Genomic DNA, 20,627 nt, shown 5'->3' on the forward strand with positions numbered 1-20,627 from the left:
AGTTGAGTACGATATCACAGTCACTGTAGCCATCAAACAAGTACGTGGTAAGCTAAGTACGAGATCACAGTCACTGTGGCCATCGAATGAGTACGTGGTTAGCTAAGTACGATATCACAGTCTCTGCGGTTTTCTTGTAAGAATGATGTAAGCTTAGTACGATATCACAGTCACTGTGGTTTTCTAATAAGTATGTGTTAAGTTGAGTACGATATCACAGTCGCTGTAGCCATCGAATAACTACGTGGTAAGTTGAGTACTATATCACAGTCAATGTGGCCATCGAATAAGTATGTGGTAAGTTGAGTACCATATCAAAGTCACTGTGGCCATCGAATAAGTACGTGGTAAGTTGAGTACGATATCACAGTTCTTGTGGCCATCGAATAAGTACGTGGTAAGCTGAGTACGATATCACAGTCACCGTGGCCTTCGAATAAGTACGTGGTAAGTTGAGTACGATATCACAGTCACTGTGGCCATCAAATAAGTATGTGGTAAGTTGAGTGCGATATCACAGTTACTGTGGCCATCGAACAAGTACATAGTAAGTTGAGTACGATATCTCACAGTCCCTGTGGTTTTCTGATAAGTAAGTGGTAAGTTGAGTACGTTATCACAGTCACTGTGGCCATCGAATAAGTACGTGGTAAGCTAAGTACGAGATCACAGTCACTGCGGCCGTCGAATAAGTACGTGTTAAGTTGAGTACGATATAACACTCACTGTGATTTTCTGATAAGAATGTGGTAAGTTGAGTACGATATCACAGTATCTGTGGTTTTCTGATAAGTACGTGTTAAGTTGAGTACGATATCACAGTCGATGTAGCCATCGAATAACTACGTGGTAAGTTGAGTACTATATCACAGTCAATGTGGCCATCGAATAAGTATGTGGTAAGTTGAGTGCCATATCAAAGTTACTGTGGCCATCGAATAAGTACGTGGTAAGTTGAGTACGATATCACAGTCACTGTGGTTTTCTAATAAGTATGTGTTAAGTTGAGTACGATATCACAGTCGATGTAGCCATCGAATAACTACGTGGTAAGTTGAGTACTTTATCACAGTCAATGTGGCCATCGAATAAGTATGTGGTAAGTTGAGTACCATATCAAAGTTACTGTGATTTTCTGATAAGAATGTGGTAAGTTGAGTACGATATCACAGTATCTGTGGTTTTCTGATAAGTACGTGGTAAGTTGAGTATGATATCACAGTCCCCGTGGTTTTATGGTAAGTAAGTGGTAAGTTGAGTACAATATCACAGTCACTGTGGCCATCAAATAAGTACGTGGTAAGCTAAGTAAGAGATCACAGTCACTGTGGCCATCGAATGAGTACGTGGTTAGCTAAGTACGATATCACAATCACTGTGGTTTTCTTGTAAGAATGATGTAAGCTTAGTACGATATCACAGTCCCCGTGGTTTTCTGATAAGTAAGGGGTAAGTTGAGTACGATATCACTGTCACTGTGGCCATCAAATAAGTACGTGGTAAGCTAAGTACGAGATCACAGTCACTGTGGCCATCGAATGAGTACGTGGTTAGCTAAGTATGAGATCACAGTCACTGCGGCCATCGAATAAGTACGTGGTATGTTGAGTACGATATCACAGTCACTGTGATTTTCTGATAAGAATGTGGTAAGTTGAGTACGATATCACAGTATCTGTGGTTTTCTGATAAGTACGTGGTAAGTTGAGTATGATATCACAGTCCCCGTGGTTTTATGGTAAGTAAGTGGTAAGTTGAGTACAATATCACAGTCACTGTGGCCATCAAATAAGTACGTGGTAAGCTAAGTAAGAGATCACAGTCACTGTGGCCATCGAATGAGTACGTGGTTAGCTAAGTACGATATCACAATCACTGTGGTTTTCTTGTAAGAATGATGTAAGCTTAGTACGATATCACAGTCACTGTGGTTGTCTAATAATTATGTGTTAAGTTGAGTACGATATCACAGTCGCTGTAGCATTAGAATAACTACGTGGTAAGTTGAGTACTATATTACAGTCGCTGTGGCCATCGAATAAGTACGTGGTAAGTTGAGTACGATATCACAGTCACTGTGGTTTTCTAATAAGTATGTGTTAAGTTGAGTACGATATCACAGTCGCTGTAGCCATCGAATAACTACGTGGTAAGATGAGTACTATATCACAGTCAATGTGGCCATCGAATAAGTATATGGTAAGTTGAGTACCATATGAAAGTCACTGTGGCCATCGAATAAGTATGTGGTAATTTGAGTACGATATCACAGTTCTTGTGGCCATCGAATAAGTACGTGGTAAGTTGAGTACGATATCACAGTTCTTGTGGCCATCGAATAAGTACGTGGTAAGTTGAGTACGATATCACAGTTCTTGTGGCCATCGAATAAGTATGTGGTAAGCTGAGTACGATATCACAGTCACTGTGGCCTTCGAATAAGTACGTGGTAAGTTGAGTACGATATTACAGTCACTGTGGCCATCAAATAAGTATGTGGTAAGTTGAGTGCGATATCACAGTTACTGTGGCCATCGAACAAGTACATAGTAAGTTGAGTACGATATCTCACAGTCCCTGTGGTTTTCTGATAAGTAAGTGGTAAGTTGAGTACGTTATCACAGTCACTGTGGCCATCGAATAAGTACGTGGTAAGCTAAGTACGAGATCACAGTCACTGCGGCCGTCGAATAAGTACGTGTTAAGTTGAGTACGATATAACACTCACTGTGATTTTCTGATAAGAATGTGGTAAGTTGAGTACGATATCACAGTATCTGTGGTTTTCTGATAAGTACGTGTTAAGTTGAGTACGATATCACAGTCGATGTAGCCATCGAATAACTACGTGGTAAGTTGAGTACTATATCACAGTCAATGTGGCCATCGAATAAGTATGTGGTAAGTTGAGTGCCATATCAAAGTTACTGTGGCCATCGAATAAGTACGTGGTAAGTTGAGTACGATATCACAGTCACTGTGGTTTTCTAATAAGTATGTGTTAAGTTGAGTACGATATCACAGTCGATGTAGCCATCGAATAACTACGTGGTAAGTTGAGTACTTTATCACAGTCAATGTGGCCATCGAATAAGTATGTGGTAAGTTGAGTACCATATCAAAGTTACTGTGATTTTCTGATAAGAATGTGGTAAGTTGAGTACGATATCACAGTATCTGTGGTTTTCTGATAAGTACGTGGTAAGTTGAGTATGATATCACAGTCCCCGTGGTTTTATGGTAAGTAAGTGGTAAGTTGAGTACAATATCACAGTCACTGTGGCCATCAAATAAGTACGTGGTAAGCTAAGTAAGAGATCACAGTCACTGTGGCCATCGAATGAGTACGTGGTTAGCTAAGTACGATATCACAATCACTGTGGTTTTCTTGTAAGAATGATGTAAGCTTAGTACGATATCACAGTCCCCGTGGTTTTCTGATAAGTAAGGGGTAAGTTGAGTACGATATCACTGTCACTGTGGCCATCAAATAAGTACGTGGTAAGCTAAGTACGAGATCACAGTCACTGTGGCCATCGAATGAGTACGTGGTTAGCTAAGTATGAGATCACAGTCACTGCGGCCATCGAATAAGTACGTGGTATGTTGAGTACGATATCACAGTCACTGTGATTTTCTGATAAGAATGTGGTAAGTTGAGTACGATATCACAGTATCTGTGGTTTTCTGATAAGTACGTGGTAAGTTGAGTATGATATCACAGTCCCCGTGGTTTTATGGTAAGTAAGTGGTAAGTTGAGTACAATATCACAGTCACTGTGGCCATCAAATAAGTACGTGGTAAGCTAAGTAAGAGATCACAGTCACTGTGGCCATCGAATGAGTACGTGGTTAGCTAAGTACGATATCACAATCACTGTGGTTTTCTTGTAAGAATGATGTAAGCTTAGTACGATATCACAGTCACTGTGGTTGTCTAATAATTATGTGTTAAGTTGAGTACGATATCACAGTCGCTGTAGCATTAGAATAACTACGTGGTAAGTTGAGTACTATATTACAGTCGCTGTGGCCATCGAATAAGTACGTGGTAAGTTGAGTACGATATCACAGTCACTGTGGTTTTCTAATAAGTATGTGTTAAGTTGAGTACGATATCACAGTCGCTGTAGCCATCGAATAACTACGTGGTAAGATGAGTACTATATCACAGTCAATGTGGCCATCGAATAAGTATATGGTAAGTTGAGTACCATATGAAAGTCACTGTGGCCATCGAATAAGTATGTGGTAATTTGAGTACGATATCACAGTTCTTGTGGCCATCGAATAAGTACGTGGTAAGTTGAGTACGATATCACAGTTCTTGTGGCCATCGAATAAGTACGTGGTAAGTTGAGTACGATATCACAGTTCTTGTGGCCATCGAATAAGTATGTGGTAAGCTGAGTACGATATCACAGTCACTGTGGCCTTCGAATAAGTACGTGGTAAGTTGAGTACGATATTACAGTCACTGTGGCCATCAAATAAGTACGTGGTAAGTTGAGTGCGATATCACAGTTATTGTGGCCATCAAATAAGTACGTGGTAAGTTGAGTGCGATATCACAGTTACTGTGGCCATCGAACAAGTACATGGTAAGTTGAGTACGATATCACAGTCCCCGTGGTTTTCTGATAAGTACGTGGTAAGTTGAGTACCATATCACAGTCACTGTGGCCATCGAAGAAGTATATGGTGAGTTGAGTACGATATCACAGTCACTGTGGCCATCAAATATGTACGTGGTAAGTTGAGTACATATCACAGTCACTGTGGCCATCGAATAAGTACGTAGTAAGTTGAGTACGATATCACAGTTCCCATGGCTTTCTGATAAATACGTGGTAAGTTGAGTAGGATATCACAGTTACTGTGGCCATCGAATAAGTATGTGGTAAGTTGAGTACGATATCACAGTCCTTGTTGCCATCGAGTAAGTACGTGGTAAGCTGAGTACAATACCACAGTCACTGTGATTTTCTGAGAAGAATGTGGTAAGTTGAGTACGATATCACAGTCACTGTGGCCATGGAAGAAGTACATGGTGAGTTGAGTACGATAACACAGTCGCTGTGGCCATCGAATATGTACGTGGTAAGTTGAGTACATATCACAGTCACTGTGGCCATCGAATAAGTACGTGGTAAGTTGAGTACGATATCACAGTCACTGTGGCCATCAAATAAGTACGTGGTAAGCTAAGTACGATATCACAGTCACTGTGGCCATTGAATAAGTACGTGGTAAGTTGAGTACGATATCACAGTCACCGTGACCTTCGAATAAGTACGTGGTAAATTGAGTACGATATCACAGTCACTGTGCCCATCGAATAAGTACGTGGTAAGTTGAGTGCGATATCACAGTCACTGTGGCCATCGAATAAGTACATGGTGAGTTGAGTACGATAACACAGTCACTGTGGCCATCGAATATGTACGTGGTAAGTTGAGTACATATCACAGTCACTGTGGCCATCGAATAAGTACGTAGTAAGTTGAGTACGATATCACAGTTCCCGTGGCTTTCTGTTAAATACGTGGTAAGTTGAGTATGATATCACAGTTACTGTGGCCATCGAATAAGTATGTGGTAAGTTGAGTACAATATCACAGTCCTTGTGGCCATCGAGTAAGTACATGGTAAGCTGAGTACGATACCACAGTCACTGTGATTTTCTGAGAAGAATATGGTAAGTTGAGTACGATATCACAGTATCTGTGGTTTTCTGATAAGTACGTGGTAAGTTGAGTATGATATCACAGTCACTGTGGCCATCAAATAAGTACGTGGTAAGTTGAGTACGATATCACAGTCACTGTGACCATGGAATAAGTATGTGGTAAGTTGAGTACGATATCACAGTCCCCGTGGTTTTCTGATAAGTAAGTGGTAAGTTGAGTACGTTATCACAGTCACTGTGGCCATCGAATAAGTACGTGGTAAGCTAAGTACGAGATCACAGTCACTGCGGCCGTCGAATAAGTACGTGGTAAGTTGAGTACGATATAACACTCACTGTGATTTTCTGATAAGAATGTGGTAAGTTGAGTACGATATCACAGTCCCCGTGGCTTTCTGATAAGTAAATGGTAAGTTGAGTACGATATCAAGTCCCTGTGGCCATCAAATAAGTACGTGGTAAGCTAAGTACGAAATTACAGTCACTGTGGCCATCGAATGAGTACGTGGTTAGCTAAGTACGATATCACAGTCACTGCGGTTTTCTTGTAAGAATGATGTAAGCTTAGTACGATATCACAGTCACAGTGGTTTTCTAATAAGTATGTGTTAAGTTGAGTACGATATCACAGTCGCTGTAGCCATCGAATAACTACGTGGTAAGTTGAGTACTATATCACAGTCACTGTGGCCATCGAATAAGTATGTGGTAAGTTGAGTACCATATGAAAGTCACTGTGGCCATCGAATAAGTACGTGGTAAGTTGAGTACGATATCACAGTCTTTGTGGCCATCGAATAAGTACGTGGTAAGCTTAGTACGATATCACAGACACTGTGGTTGTCTAATAATTATGTGTTAAGTTGAGTACGATATCACAGTCGCTGTAGCCATCGAATAACTACGTGGTAAGTTGAGTACTATATCACAGTCGCTGTGGCCATCGAATAAGTACGTGGTAAGTTGAGTACGATATCACAGTCACTGTGGTTTTCTAATAAGTATGTGTTAAGTTGATTACGATATCACAGTCGCTGTAGCCATCGAATAACTACGTGGTAAGTTGAGTACTATATCACAGTCACACTGGCCATCGAATAAGTATGTGGTAAGTTGAGTACCATATGAAAGTCACTGTGGCCATCGAATAAGTACGTGGTAAGTTGAGTACGATATCACAGTCCTTGTGGCCATCGAATAAGTACGTGGTAAGCTGAGTACGATATCACAGTAACTGTGGTTTTCCGATAAGTACGTGGTAAGTTGAGTACGATATCACAGTCACTGTGGCCATCAAATAAGTACGTGGTAAGCTAAGTACGATATCACAGTCACTGTGGCCATCGAATAAGTACGTGGTAAGTTGAGTACGATATCACAGTCACTGTGGTTTTCTAATAAGTATGTGTTAAGTTGATTACGATATCACAGTCGCTGTAGCCATCGAATAACTACGTGGTAAGTTGAGTACTATATCACAGTCACTGTGGCCATCGAATAAGTATGTGGTAAGTTGAGTACCATATGAAAGTCACTGTGGCCATCGAATAAGTACGTGGTAAGTTGAGTACGATATCACAGTCCTTGTGGCCATCGAATAAGTACGTGGTAAGCTGAGTACGATATCACAGTCACTGTGGTTTTCCGATAAGTACGTGGTAAGTTGAGTACGATATCACAGTCACTGTGGCCATCAAATAAGTACGTGGTAAGCTAAGTACGATATCACAGTCACTGTGGCCATCGAATAAGTATGTGGTAAGTTGAGTACCATATGAAAGTCACTGTGGCCATCGAATAAGTACGTGGTAAGTTGAGTACGATATCACAGTCCTTGTGGCCATCGAATAAGTACGTGGTAAGCTGAGTACGATATCACAGTCACTGTGGTTTTCCGATAAGTACGTGGTAAGTTGAGTACGATATCACAGTCACTGTGGCCATCAAATAAGTACGTGGTAAGCTAAGTACGATATCACAGTCACTGTGGCCATCGAATAAGTACGTGGTAAGTTGAGTACGATATCACAGTCACCGTGACCTTCGAATAAGTACGTGGTAAGTTGAGTACGATATAACAGTCACTGTGCCCATCGAGTAAGTACGTGGTAAGTTGAGTGCGATATCACAGTCACTGTGGCCATCGAATAAGTACATGGTGAGTTTAGTACGATATCACAGTCCCCGTGGCCATCGAATATGTACGTGGTAAGTTGAGTACATATCACAGTAACTGTGGCCATCGAATAAGTACGTAGTAAGTTGAGTACGATATCACAGTTCCCGTGGCTTTCTGATAAATACGTGGTAAGTTGAGTACGATATCACAGTTACTGTGGCCATCGAATAAGTATGTGGTAAGTTGAGTACGATATCACAGTCCTTGTGGCCATCGAGTAAGTACGTGGTAAGTTGAGTACGATATCACAGTCACTGATTTTCTGATAAGAATGTGGTAAGTTGAGTACGATATCACAGTATCTGTGGTTTTCTGACAAGTACGTGGTAAGTTGAGTATAATATCACAGTCACTGTGGCCATCGAATAAGTACGTGGTAAGTTGAGTACGATATCACAGTCACTGTGACCATCGAATAAGTACGTGGTAAGTTGAGTACGATATCACAGTCCCCGTGGTTTTCTGACAAGTACGTGGTAAGTTGAGTACATATCACAGTCACTGTGGCCATCGAATAAGTACTTGGTAAGTTGAGTACGATATCACAGTCCCCGTGGTTTTCTGATAAGTAAGTGGTAAGTTGAGTACAATATCACAGTCACTGTGGCCATCGAATAAGTACCTGGTAAGTTGAGTGCCATATCACAGTCACTGTGGCCATAGATTAAGTACGTGGTGAGTTGAGGACGATATTACAGTCCGTGTGACCATTGAGTAAGTATGTGGTAAGCTAAGTACGATATCACAGTCACTGTGGCCATCGAATAAGTACTTGGTAAGTTGAGTACGATATCACAGTCCCCGTGGTTTTCTGATAAGTAAGTGGTAAGTTGAGTACAATATCACAGTCACTGTGGCCATCGAATAAGTACCTGGTAAGTTGAGTGCCATATCACAGTCACTGTGGCCATAGATTAAGTACGTGGCAAGTTGAGTACGATATCACAGTTACTGTGGACATCGAATAAGTACGTGTAAGTTGAGTATGATATCACAGTCACTGTGGCCATCGAATAAGTACGTGGTAAGTTGAGTACGATATCACAGTTACTGTGGCCATCGAATAAGTACGTGGTAAGTTGAGTACGATATCACAGTTACTGTGACCTGGTAAGAATGTGGTAAGTTGAGTACGATATCACAGTTACTGTGGACATCGAATAAGTACGTGTAATTTGAGTATGATATCACAGTCACTGTGGCCATCGAATAAGTACGTGGTAAGTTGAGTACGATATCACAGTTACTGTGGCCATCGAATAAGTACGTGGTAAGTTGAGTACGATATCACAGTTACTGTGACCTTCTGGTAAAAATGTGGTAAGTTGAGTACGATAATACTGTCACTGTGGCCGTCTAAGTATGTGGTGAGTCAGTGTAACTAGAGTGAATGACAGGTTCTCTTGCCTAGTTGTTGTTTTTGGGGACAATAATATTTTGGCTTCGGTCAATAATTACTTCCCCGATTGGCTGAATTTCACTCATTGTTACATTTTACAGATGAGACTTGTCCTGTATTTTGAACATACTGTAAAACATGTTGATATAGCTACATACCATTTTAGCGAGTTTGACTCCATGCATGAATTAACTGAAACTTAATTTAGCTAAAGTGCCAACAATCTCATTGTAAGAATATACTTTATTTTAAATTAGTGACATCTTGAATTAGCGCTAAATTGGCTAAAATATCATACTAGCTAAAAGACATGTTTTACAGTACGTTCACTAAATCACAATAAATTATTCATGTAGTAGTGTGGGATATTACTGTATAATAATGTTTGTTGATTCACAATTATTGTATTTACAGAATGGTTTGATTCAAGTACTTCGTCACGTCAAACCTAAAGTACGGGATATAGTGGTTGACAGTACCACAGCAAGGTGAACTTCTCTTTTAAAAGTGTTTTGTCGTCGAGTGTTTCTATCTCATTAATACTCCCTATGGCTGCAAAGCGACTATGACGTAAATGGGTGATATTATTTTTATAATATCATAAATAATTGTGACATTGTTTTTACATATTAGTGCCAAGGCTCGTTATAATGTCACTGAATATGAGTTGGGTTGTCGAAATACACGTACCTTATGTTGATAGGCCAATGTAGTGGTCAGCACTATTCACAAATAATGTCTCCGCTGCATTCAGTGTTGCAGTGAGCACTGTATGATGTCTTGCAGTCAACGCTTCATTCAGTGTTACAGTAAGCACTCTACAAAGTCCTGCAACAGAGCTGCATTAAGTGTTGCAGTAAGCACTTATTATGTCCCCAGACAGTGCTGCATTCAGTGTTGCAGTAAGCACTGTATGAAGTCTGGCAGTCAGCGCTTCATCCAATGTTACAGTAAGCACTTATGATGTCCTCCAGTGACCGCTGCATTCAGTGTTGCATTGAGCACTCTACAAAGTCCTGCAATAGAGCTGCATTCAATGTAGCAGTAAGCACTGCACGAAGTCCTGCAACAGAGCTGCATTCAGTGTTGCAGTAAGCACTGTATGAAGTCCGGCAGTCATCGCTGCATTCAATGTTGCAGTAAGCACTGCATGAAGTCTGGCAGTCAGCGCTGCATCCAGTGTTGCAGTAAGCACTTATGAAGTCCTCCAGTGACCGCTGCATTCAGTGTTGCAGTAAGCACCGCATGAAGTCCGACAGTCAGCGCTGCATTCAGTGTTGCAGTAAGCACTTATTATGTCCCAAGTCAGTGCTGCATTCAGTGTTGCAGTAAGCACTGTATGAAGTCTGGCAGTCAGCGCTTCATCCAATGTTACAGTAAGCACTTATGATGTCCTTCAGTGACCGCTGCATTCAGTGTTGCAGTGAGCACTCTACAAAGTCCTGCAACAGAGCTGCATTCAATGTAGCAGTAAGCACTGCACGAAGTCCTGCAACAGAGCTGCATTCAGTGTTGCAGTAAGCACTGTATGAAGTCCGGCAGTCATTGCTGCATTCAATGTTGCAGTAAGCACCGCATGAAGTCTGGCAGTCAGCGCTGCATTCAGTGTTGCAGTAAGCACTTATGAAGTCCTCCAGTGACCGCTGCATTCAGTGTTGCAGTAAGCACCGCATGAAGTCAGGCAGTCAGCGCTGCATTCAGTGTTGTAGTAAGCACATATGATGTTCTGCAGTCTGCGCTGCATCCAGTATTGCAGTAAGCACATATAAAGTCCTGCAGTCAGCGCTGCATTCGGTGTTGCAGAAAGCACTGCATGAAGTCCGGCAGTCAGCGCTGTATTCTGTGTTTCAGTAAGCACTGCATGAAGTCCGACAGTCAGCGCTGCATCCAGTGTTGCAGTAAGCACTGCATTCAGTGCTGCGGTCACCTTTTGATATATTCGGAGATATGTAATTTATGTTTGTTAGTTGGAAAGAATGCTACTCATGAAATGTTTAATTATGTTCGCAGTGGCAACATTCCCTATATTGACAGACTGTTTCGTCATTAATTGATGTGACATATTCAACAATTGTGTTGTCCCCAATTTTGTTAATCACTTGTAATTCTTCTATTAGATTCTGTAATGACATTCATCAGAATGTTTATTAAGTGTGACTTCACTGTTTCTTTCATTTTAATATTACACTAACTTCCGTCTAATATAATATCGCCATGTAATCAGTACACAGCTCTGCCATGTAACAATGTGTACTAACCCCTAATAATATAGCAACAACATTATACTATTGATCGCTGGGTATTACAATTCTCAATTTATTATCTATTTTCACTATGAACATTTTTGTTTGTTATTTCAGAGAAAACTTAGTGAATTTGGAGGTGTATTTTGAGGAACTGAATTACCACAACACAATAGAGACAATATCATATACGGTGAGACAATATTTGAAAAATATTTTGTCCGTATCCAGGTTATTACGTGTCCAGGCGTGTAAATGATCAATCAAGTTCATGTTCGTGGCAGAATTCTTCTTCAGTTCTCTTCAATGCCATCCTCCATTAGGATACTTTTCGTTATCTACTATTTTGATAAACGTTGATTATAGGTTCATCTAACACACACTTGCCGTATTGTATGTCGACAAAAGACGATTCACGCCAACTGTTGAGTCGTAACAGTGGTACGTATGGGTTTGCAGGATTTGTCATTAGTATTAGTTTATTTGTTGCCGGGGACGAGAAATTGCGCCCTCAACCCCCAAGTGTAGTGTTGGCATTCTTTAACAAATTAATATAATCTGTTTTTATATTTAGATTGAGGAGTTGCTAGGCGACGTTGGTGGTTTAATGGGACTTTACATCGGTGTGTCAGCTATCAGTGTCTTCGAATTTTTAGAATTTCTATTTGACGTGTTTTATTACATTGTAACAAGGTTTCGACTTCTAGGAAGAGCTTTGTGAAGAGATGGGAAATTCCACGTTTCACGCGATCTTGTGTGTTATTTGGAGAAATATTCACTTACGCCATTTCCCGAGTTGTTTCCTCTGTATGAAAAGTACTGTGCTGATTCGACGAACAACTCACGTGGTACCGAACTAATTCATACCTCAGTCGAGATACAGTTGTGCCAATATAATGTTGACGTTCTGTTAAACGATGTTCATACTCTCATTCAAGCCGCCATCGAATATGAACGGTTGAAGTTAGCCAAGGAAGATAATGGGTTGGACAATATGATTGAGAATTGGGATTGGAAACGAGGAATACTGTCCCAGTCATTACCTGTAGTATGTACCACAGTACCAAGGAGTTATAACTACTTAGAAATTAAATGTGGATCTCCTGTAATAAAACAGTAATAACGTAAAACACAATGTTTTGGTGATAACTATGAGTACATGTATTGTATTATTGCTGATGTGGCTGTAGATTACAGTGGGCAGCCGATTTTTCACAAATGATGGTAGATGGGGAGCTATCTCAGCTTGACAGTTGAGAATTTGTACAGGGAAGGGAACAGTTATTATTGTCATGTTTTAAATTTAAATTACAGAAGGAGGAAACCGCATATAATATCGTACAACGTGTATAAAAATAACATGAAAGCACACTTTATGTGGAAATTTGAAAATTCTCCTGTTACATGATTCAGAACTGTTTTTTGTTTTAAAAAAACAACAAATATGAGAGTAGGTAAGTTGTGTGACATACCTTTCACATCTAATAGATTGTGGGAATTGTTAAGAAGAGAAGGTTCAAGTTCAGGAATGGAAGAATAAACCGTGTATGGACTGCAATAGATGACTTTATTGAACGAACTATGAATGAACCATGAATGAACAAAACGAGCCAAAAACGAACTAAAGAAGAGACGTTTCGTCTCCTATTTATATTCTCAAAGTAAATATTGGCCTTGTTCATGAATGGTTACAATGAATATGGCCTTGAAGATGATTGGTGAAAAGACACACGAGCTGATTGGTTAAAATTACACAATCACATTGGCTGGCTAAATCTCAGTCAGAATCCTAAATTGTAATCAAGCTCAATTTTCCGACATTCCTCCGGGCCGCAAAATAAAAATCAGGAAAAAATGGATATCGATAATAAACGCATATAATACAATTCGAAGGCAAAAAACTACTGAAATTAATATCGATAAACGAAATATAGATTCAAACATGCAGATAAAAATACATTGAGATGTCATGAATTTGTTTTTGCGTATTTGTTGACCGACTTAATTAGCTGATTATTAGCTGAATGGCTGTGTTATGTCTGTCATCGTTTAGGCCTATTTGAAGTTTTGGACGGAACTTGGCTCAGTGATTTGGAACTAATTACGAGATAACCGTCGCTATTCGGACTATTAATTCTGACAGTTAGTATTCGTAGTTATTTATGTAGTGAACGATTAATCAAAAGATATGACGTATTCAGTACTTAGTGTGATTGGCTTTATGATTGAAGGTTACGCCCTAGAGTCTTTTTACTGTTTTGTAATTGGTTAGAGTTTTGAAAATGAATAAAGAGAGTTTGAGTTGGTCTTGACGAGTACACCACGATAAACGCAGTCCTGGAGAGCCTTTGGGCGAGTGTTGACGCAGTCTAAGAGAGTCTTGGGTCAGCCTTGCGATAGTCTTGGGGATTTTTTCCTCCCAGGGCGCTGTGTCTTATAGAGTGCTCGATTGACCGACTAAGACGAGAGCTGAAACGTATTTCGCTGTGTGCGTCCATTTGACAATAAAGTATAAGTGACTTTCCCGATCCCGTACCTCAAGGGGACGAGATATATAGTCGAGACGAGACGAGATTCCCCCCTGACACATGTGGAGAACCCCGTGGAGAAGGATTTTCCCCCTGATACATGGTGTGAGAACCCTGGGCATTGCGTCTTACGCACATTGAAATCCTGTGAAGAAAAGTGAAATGGCGAAGGTGTGTCTTTCTTGTGAACCGAACTAACAGCTCCATGGCAGAGACGACTCAGAAACCACGCTTGACGACTAACGGCTTTACCAGTATGGCACCGATGTACAACGCTGACGAGATGAAGACTTCGAAGCCCCTACGGAAGGACGAGTATCGGATAGGACTGTATAATTAAGAATCGAGCGACATTAAAGACAAGAAGATAAAGAACGACCCCGGACTAACGCGACGACAATGTACTGTATTGAAATCTGGGGAAACACATACCCAACACTTCTTGAACCAGTTCTGCTCTTACAAAAACAAAGTTGTGCGCATTATCACCTTCTCGCACTTTAAAGCACATTCTGCTCCTCTTTTTATCCAATTACGCATACTTGATATTCACAAACTTTGTAAATTACATACCTGCCGATTTATCTTCGAACTTAAACACAACAGATATGCACATAGCCTCAATAAGTATGTTAATGATTACCCACATTGCTATCCCACAAGTTCAGTGTCTAGCGGTAACTTGTCAATTCCTGTTGCTCAACTTACAGTTTCACAACATAATTTTAAATTTGCTGCAGTAAAACACTGGAATTCACTTCCAGACTCCCTCAAAAACATCACCAACAGAAACAAATTTAAATATGAAATGAAACATTATTTGCTTTGTTAAATTCTTCGATTACCTCCCATTTCCCTATTTTTTTTTCTTTTCTTCTGCATAAAAGTTCGTTGTACCAGCAGTTCGATTATATTATTATTACACATAATTTTTTAGTCATATTTATATCTAAATCATATAGATTACCTTTTAATTTTCGTTATGTAAATAGTAATTTTCCTTTCCTTTACCAGTAAATTGTAAATATCTACTTGACAGTCTGGGCCATGGACTGGACTAGTCCATAAGGACTATTTCCATGGTCCACGCCGGAATTACTACTATTGTATTTTGTTTATGAGTTCTGTTATAATGGTCATTCTGGTGAAATAAAATAAGTAAATAAATAAAGAGGAGACGCTTATAGACTTTGATTAGAACTTTAGCTATCTGTGTATTGCTTAGAGAACCGCTCATTGGACACTGAACTGACACTGTGTAACCCAAAGACGTTGAACTCTTTTCCAGAATCCCAACACCATTATTTAGTATGTAATGTATTGCTTGCTTTTCCTATCGTTTTTTCTTACCGTTTTTTTTGTGATGTTGAATTGTATGTATGTAAGCGCCCAGATCTTAGTTTTGAAATGATATTTAATGACGTGAGAGGTCCTTTATAACGATTTAAGCGCGCCTCAGTGGACAAGTATTTGCAACACAGTGTTATGAGTTTTGTGAAGTTTTATGGTGTTTTAATGAGTTTATGAGTACGGGATATGATGGGAGAAGTAATACCCTAATGAGTTTTTAAGAGTTTTGAGATTTGTCGAGTACAGAGATACCGACGTTTTAAGAGTTGTTTTTGTTTATGTGTTGTTTTCCGGAATACTTCTGACGCTTTTTGAGTTTAGAGCACCTTTGTAACGTTATTTAATGTCTTTTTGAGATGAGAGTTTGATAACGCAAGCTTTTTTTTCATGATTGACAGGATTATATGTAACTCAGTAGTTTATATCGTTTTAGCCTTTTTCCGTCTTTTTGCCAGAGGAGTAATGTGTTATGAAAGCGACTTTGTCTTTACATTCCGTTTCCACGCCGTATGACTATTGTTTAGATTAACGACTTGTGAGTTCAGTTGAAGTTTATAAGCGTATGTGACAGGAGTTTGATTAATAGCTTGTTTATTCATTGTTTATTAGTTACCGCTTTGCAAAGCTTTAACCGAGAGACGCATCCCTGGTAATCACGTGATCATGCTGTCGACTGCAGCGATTGGCTGATCGCTTGGTTACACCGCCACGCCTTAGTTTTTTTGACCTTTGGATATAGAGTTTGTAACCTTAGTAACAGAGACAGTGCAGCGAAGGGTTACCTCAGCGAACTGTTTGAGAAAAGTGAGTCGATTGGTAGCCTTTCCCTTGTTTTTGATTTATAACTGTTGATATTTGAGATTTTACAACCATTGTATTTAGTCTTTATAATCAGTTTATTAATTAATGTGTTTTACTCTTTTGATTTATACCTTTTTCTTAGTATTGTATTTAACCCGTATGACGATGAGTAGAAGACGGTATCTTTGATTTGTGAACGTGTTATGCCGGGAGGCATAATCTCAGTTTTGGTGAAGGGATGTGTCATGAATTTGTTTTTGCATATCTGTTGACCGACTTAATTAGCTGATTATTAGCTGAATGGCTGTGTTATGTCTGTCATCGTTTAGGCCTATTTGAAGTTTTGGACAGAACTTGGCTCAGTGATTTGGAACTAATTACGAGATAACCGTCGCTATTCGGACTATTAATTCTGACAGTTAGTATTCGTAGTTATTAATGTAGTGAACGATTAATCAAAATATATGACGTATTCAGTACTTAGTGTGATTGGCTTTATGATTGCAGGTTACGCCCTAGAGTCTTTTTACTGTTTTGTAATTGGTTAGAGTTTTGAAAATGAATAAAGAGAGTTTGAGTTGGTCTTGACGAGTACACCACGAGAGACGCAGTCCTGGAGAGCCTTGGGGCGAGTGTTGACGCAGTCTAAGAGAGTCTTGGCTCAGCCTTGCGATAGTCTTGGGGATTTTTCCCCAGGGCGCTGTGTCTTATAGAGTGCTCAAAAGACCGACTAAGACGAGAGTTGAAACGTATTTCGTCATTTGTGTCTATTTGACTGTAAAGTTTTAGTGACGTTCCCGATCCAGCACCTCAAGGGGACGAGAAATAGAGATGAGACGAGATTCCCCCCTGGCAAGTGTGGAGAACCTGAGAGTAGGAGAATTCCCCCTCTGATAGAATACATAGAGACATAGAATACACAAACATCATAACGAATTAGAGTAGTGTTATAAGAGTCAGTTCAGTTCATATTAGTTAATGTTAACATGCTAGTTAAAGCTAACATGTCAATTAATGTTCTGGATTCGCAGTCGAGCGATAGCGGCTGCTGTTCTAGTAGAGGCTCGGTGATTAATAATTTCAGGCTCTGGTACACATTCAGCAGCAGGCGATTCTTGAGTGTCTTCGGTAAACACATCGTCGGGCTTTGCACACACTTTCAATGGGTACAGTTTCGTCAGCAGGTGGTTTGTACGTCCAGATAAAGTTTTGATATCAACGGATCGCGCACAATTCCATATTTAAGTCATTCAACTTTGGCTAATCGCCAATTAATTCGTCGATCCGTGTCGCTGCGCACGAGGACCATATCACCGACTTTATCTGAATTGTCAGTTTTGCCTGTGTTATCATGTCATGTCGCGGTAGGATACTGGGATACCCATCGTTTCCTGAATTGTGCGTTTAATTTAGACATGTGAGCATAGACGGTTCACGATATCTGGTCGACTTCCGAAAGTCGGGTCTTTGAGTTCGTCGTCTACGAACCAAAAACGAACTAAACCAACTTAAAAAAGAGACGTATCGTCTCCTATTTATATTCTCAAAGTAAATATTGGCCTTGTTCAATGCAGAGTGTTGTAAACAGAGTGTCATGATTAAGTCTGGTATAATGTGCATGAAACAACTCATGGTGCAAAAGCGCACAAGTGTTGACGGAAGACCCAAATGATAGGTATCACCACCAACAACCAATTTGGTAGTAGTCATATTGCCGAAAATATTATATCTTGTTGTCTGTATATATGCAGCAACAATAAACTGTACAAAACCAGTAGTTAACTGTTTACAACATTGTACAAGACAGTATTATAGATCCATATCATGCAAAGTTACAGGGTGTCGTACAAATATACCCCCTTACTTTTAGGCTATTGTATGTTCATCCAACTGTCCATTCAGAATGAATCGGAAATAAAGTAGGTGCAAAGAGACTATATCAAATGTAATTGTACTTCATAGAAATATCATTGATGATATCAATCCCATCAGACTGATATAACTCGTAAAAGTAATGAATTTAACGCATGGCAATGGCAATGTGCCATCTGACATATAACCCAAGTGAATTGACCATGTGCAAAGACAGCATTGTTGGTTTGTATAAGACAGCCCACACACATGTTATAAAGAGTAAAATCCAGGTATCACCAATGACAGGGCTGTAAATGAGTCAACATAATACCAGTTTATCCCTCATTATTTATGTGGACCATGTTGAAAAGATCTCAAACCATTATAAGGCCAATAAAAAACAAATTTGGTGTTTCCAGTATTAGGGTAAAAAATATTGAGTAGTTAGGCAGGGATTTTTTTAGATTTATTTTTTCCCCAACATGTTCAGTCTACATCAAATACAATTATTTTTAAACAATTGTTTTTTTTACATGATGATATTAATATCAACTTTTGTTCATTTTAGAAAAAGGTAACTCATTTCCATAAAAATAAAATTTGGCCTTATTAACAAATGACAACACATGACATTGTTTAAGGTTGAGGTGAGTGGCATGAACTGTTGATCGATTGCATCATTTCAAGAATGGCAGCTGGTGACAGCAAAACTTTCACTGATGTACATGTGTATGTAGACATGAGCACAAGGAATTGGCCCCTATCAGTTTCTGCCTAATAAATGACAGTTATGTACATTCCTGCTGTGGCCATTTACCTACAATAGCAACATCACAAGCATGATAAGAGCATTTTGATGTACACATTGCAGCTCTTGCTGTTTCTTGCATGTGACAAAAATCCGCCTAAATCACAAGAAAATTGTAGTGGGCCAAACAATGGTCATGAAAAAGTAAGAATGGGTACAGCCAGCCATGCCAATGTGGTGAATGAAATGCAGTTTTTTGCATGACTTTCTGCTCAATATTATACAGTGTGTGGTAGCCTATATAATCAATGGTCAAAAATGATTAATCATGGTCACATACTTCATATACATTATAAAATTACATTAATGGGCAAAGACTATAAATCATATCCATGCCCCTAGACATGGCTAAATCAGAGGTCATCATTTTGCCAATGCCATTATTGCAATTTCATTATTGCTGGCTGCATAGGCCAGACTATTAATGTATTTACACATATCGAACTTATTTTGGTTTTAGATGCTATTTTATTGAGATGCATCGTGACAACTGTGGCCGTGAAGGACCGGTAGGTTATGTAATTGTTACTAGTCGCACCGTGCATGTGCACATCACACAAATCATACGAGTTTACAGGCCATAGGCTGTCATCATTTATGTACGATGCAATATTTGGCGATTTATTTTTGGCCATTAGATTTCCTGGATTCATGACATCATGTGCCAATAAATCCTGAAAATTGGCTTTGCTAAGCGATGAGTCGTTTAGTTCAAAACACTGAATGATCATAGCATGGTTTGCAGAGTTTTATAGGTAAAGCAATTGTTAAGAATATATTAAAATTTGTGGTAAAGGGCAAGAGCTCTTACCTTCTATTAGCACAATGTTTGTACGGCGTCCTGGGCTGGCTCGTTGTGTCGTCACCGGAAGCGCTGTCCCAGCACAAGGTGCTGGCTAGCAAAATAATCTACGTCATCGAAAGATGCGTGTACGTGTACTGTAGACAATTTCTATGGCGCTGCATTGCATGCGTAGAGTCAACGTCACGATTTTTGCGTATCAATTTTTCTCCGCTTTTTTCAACAAATAATTCACTGTTTTCTCCTGGGAAAACGTCGTCAATCTTATTTTATTAACCTGAACTTTGTCTTGACAGCGCAAATTATACCCAAATGAGCGTCTTTGGTTGATTTCTGTCACCCAAAATTGATTCTCGTCTCAGTCCTAATTACGCGTTTAGGAATGACCCGGTGATCCAAAATTGACCTCGCATGAAAATACTGCCGCCTACGGCGGTCCCAGGGTCATTGCGTCAAGCTAAATTTTTCGACAAAGATATTGTAGGTATATCACATATACACATGATATAATAATGGTGTGTGATTTGGTACCGATATAACGCGAGAAATAAAACTAACATTACAAACATTACAATGACTTAATCCTACTGAATATAAATAAGAAGTACTGATATCGTAGCATCGACTAGCGTTACTAACAATATCAGTAACGTCGCTCAGCTGTAAGATACATTGTGGGAGGTAATGTTACTGGGATGAAATGGCGAACGTGGTAATCTAAAATTTACGGGAAACAACATTCTGTTTATGTATATGTCTATATACACTGATTTCACTCAAAATCCTGAAATCTCCGAGTCCAGTTTTCTTGTTTTCTAGTGGATATTCAATAGTATTTTTTGGCTTGGGTGGATTCGATCTCCCGCCTCTACCAGTTACAAAAAGCAAAACCCCTATCTAGTTTATAAACTTAGTCATATATTGTATAATGTAATGTCCTGTCATCTTTGAGAATGCTGCACTTTTCTAACGCA

At 39.5% G+C, this 20,627-nt stretch overlaps 1 protein-coding gene and 1 long non-coding RNA gene across 2 annotated transcripts in view; one reads left to right on the forward strand and one right to left on the reverse strand.

The window, feature by feature from the left end:
* The window catches only part of LOC144345072 (uncharacterized), a 205,802-nt gene extending 193,177 nt beyond the window's left edge, over nucleotides 1-12,625 (forward strand). Inside the window, exons 19-21 of the mRNA XM_085500014.1 lie at nucleotides 9,682-9,755; nucleotides 11,628-11,703; nucleotides 12,085-12,625. Of these exons, the coding sequence (XP_085356140.1) occupies nucleotides 9,682-9,755; nucleotides 11,628-11,703; nucleotides 12,085-12,231 (297 nt within the window). The 3' untranslated portion in view covers nucleotides 12,232-12,625. The remainder of the gene's footprint in view (nucleotides 1-9,681; nucleotides 9,756-11,627; nucleotides 11,704-12,084) is intronic.
* LOC146741488 (uncharacterized) overlaps nucleotides 1-20,044 on the reverse strand; it is an 83,622-nt gene extending 63,578 nt beyond the window's left edge. The window contains exon 1 of the long non-coding RNA XR_014929676.1: nucleotides 19,663-20,044. This is a non-coding gene — a long non-coding RNA (uncharacterized LOC146741488). The remainder of the gene's footprint in view (nucleotides 1-19,662) is intronic.
* Between the last annotated feature and the right edge of the window lie 583 nt (nucleotides 20,045-20,627).

The sequence above is a fragment of the Saccoglossus kowalevskii genome, chromosome 6 (assembly GCF_978046115.1).
Source record: "Saccoglossus kowalevskii chromosome 6, keSacKowa6.1, whole genome shotgun sequence".
Classification (NCBI taxonomy): domain Eukaryota; kingdom Metazoa; phylum Hemichordata; class Enteropneusta; family Harrimaniidae; genus Saccoglossus; species Saccoglossus kowalevskii.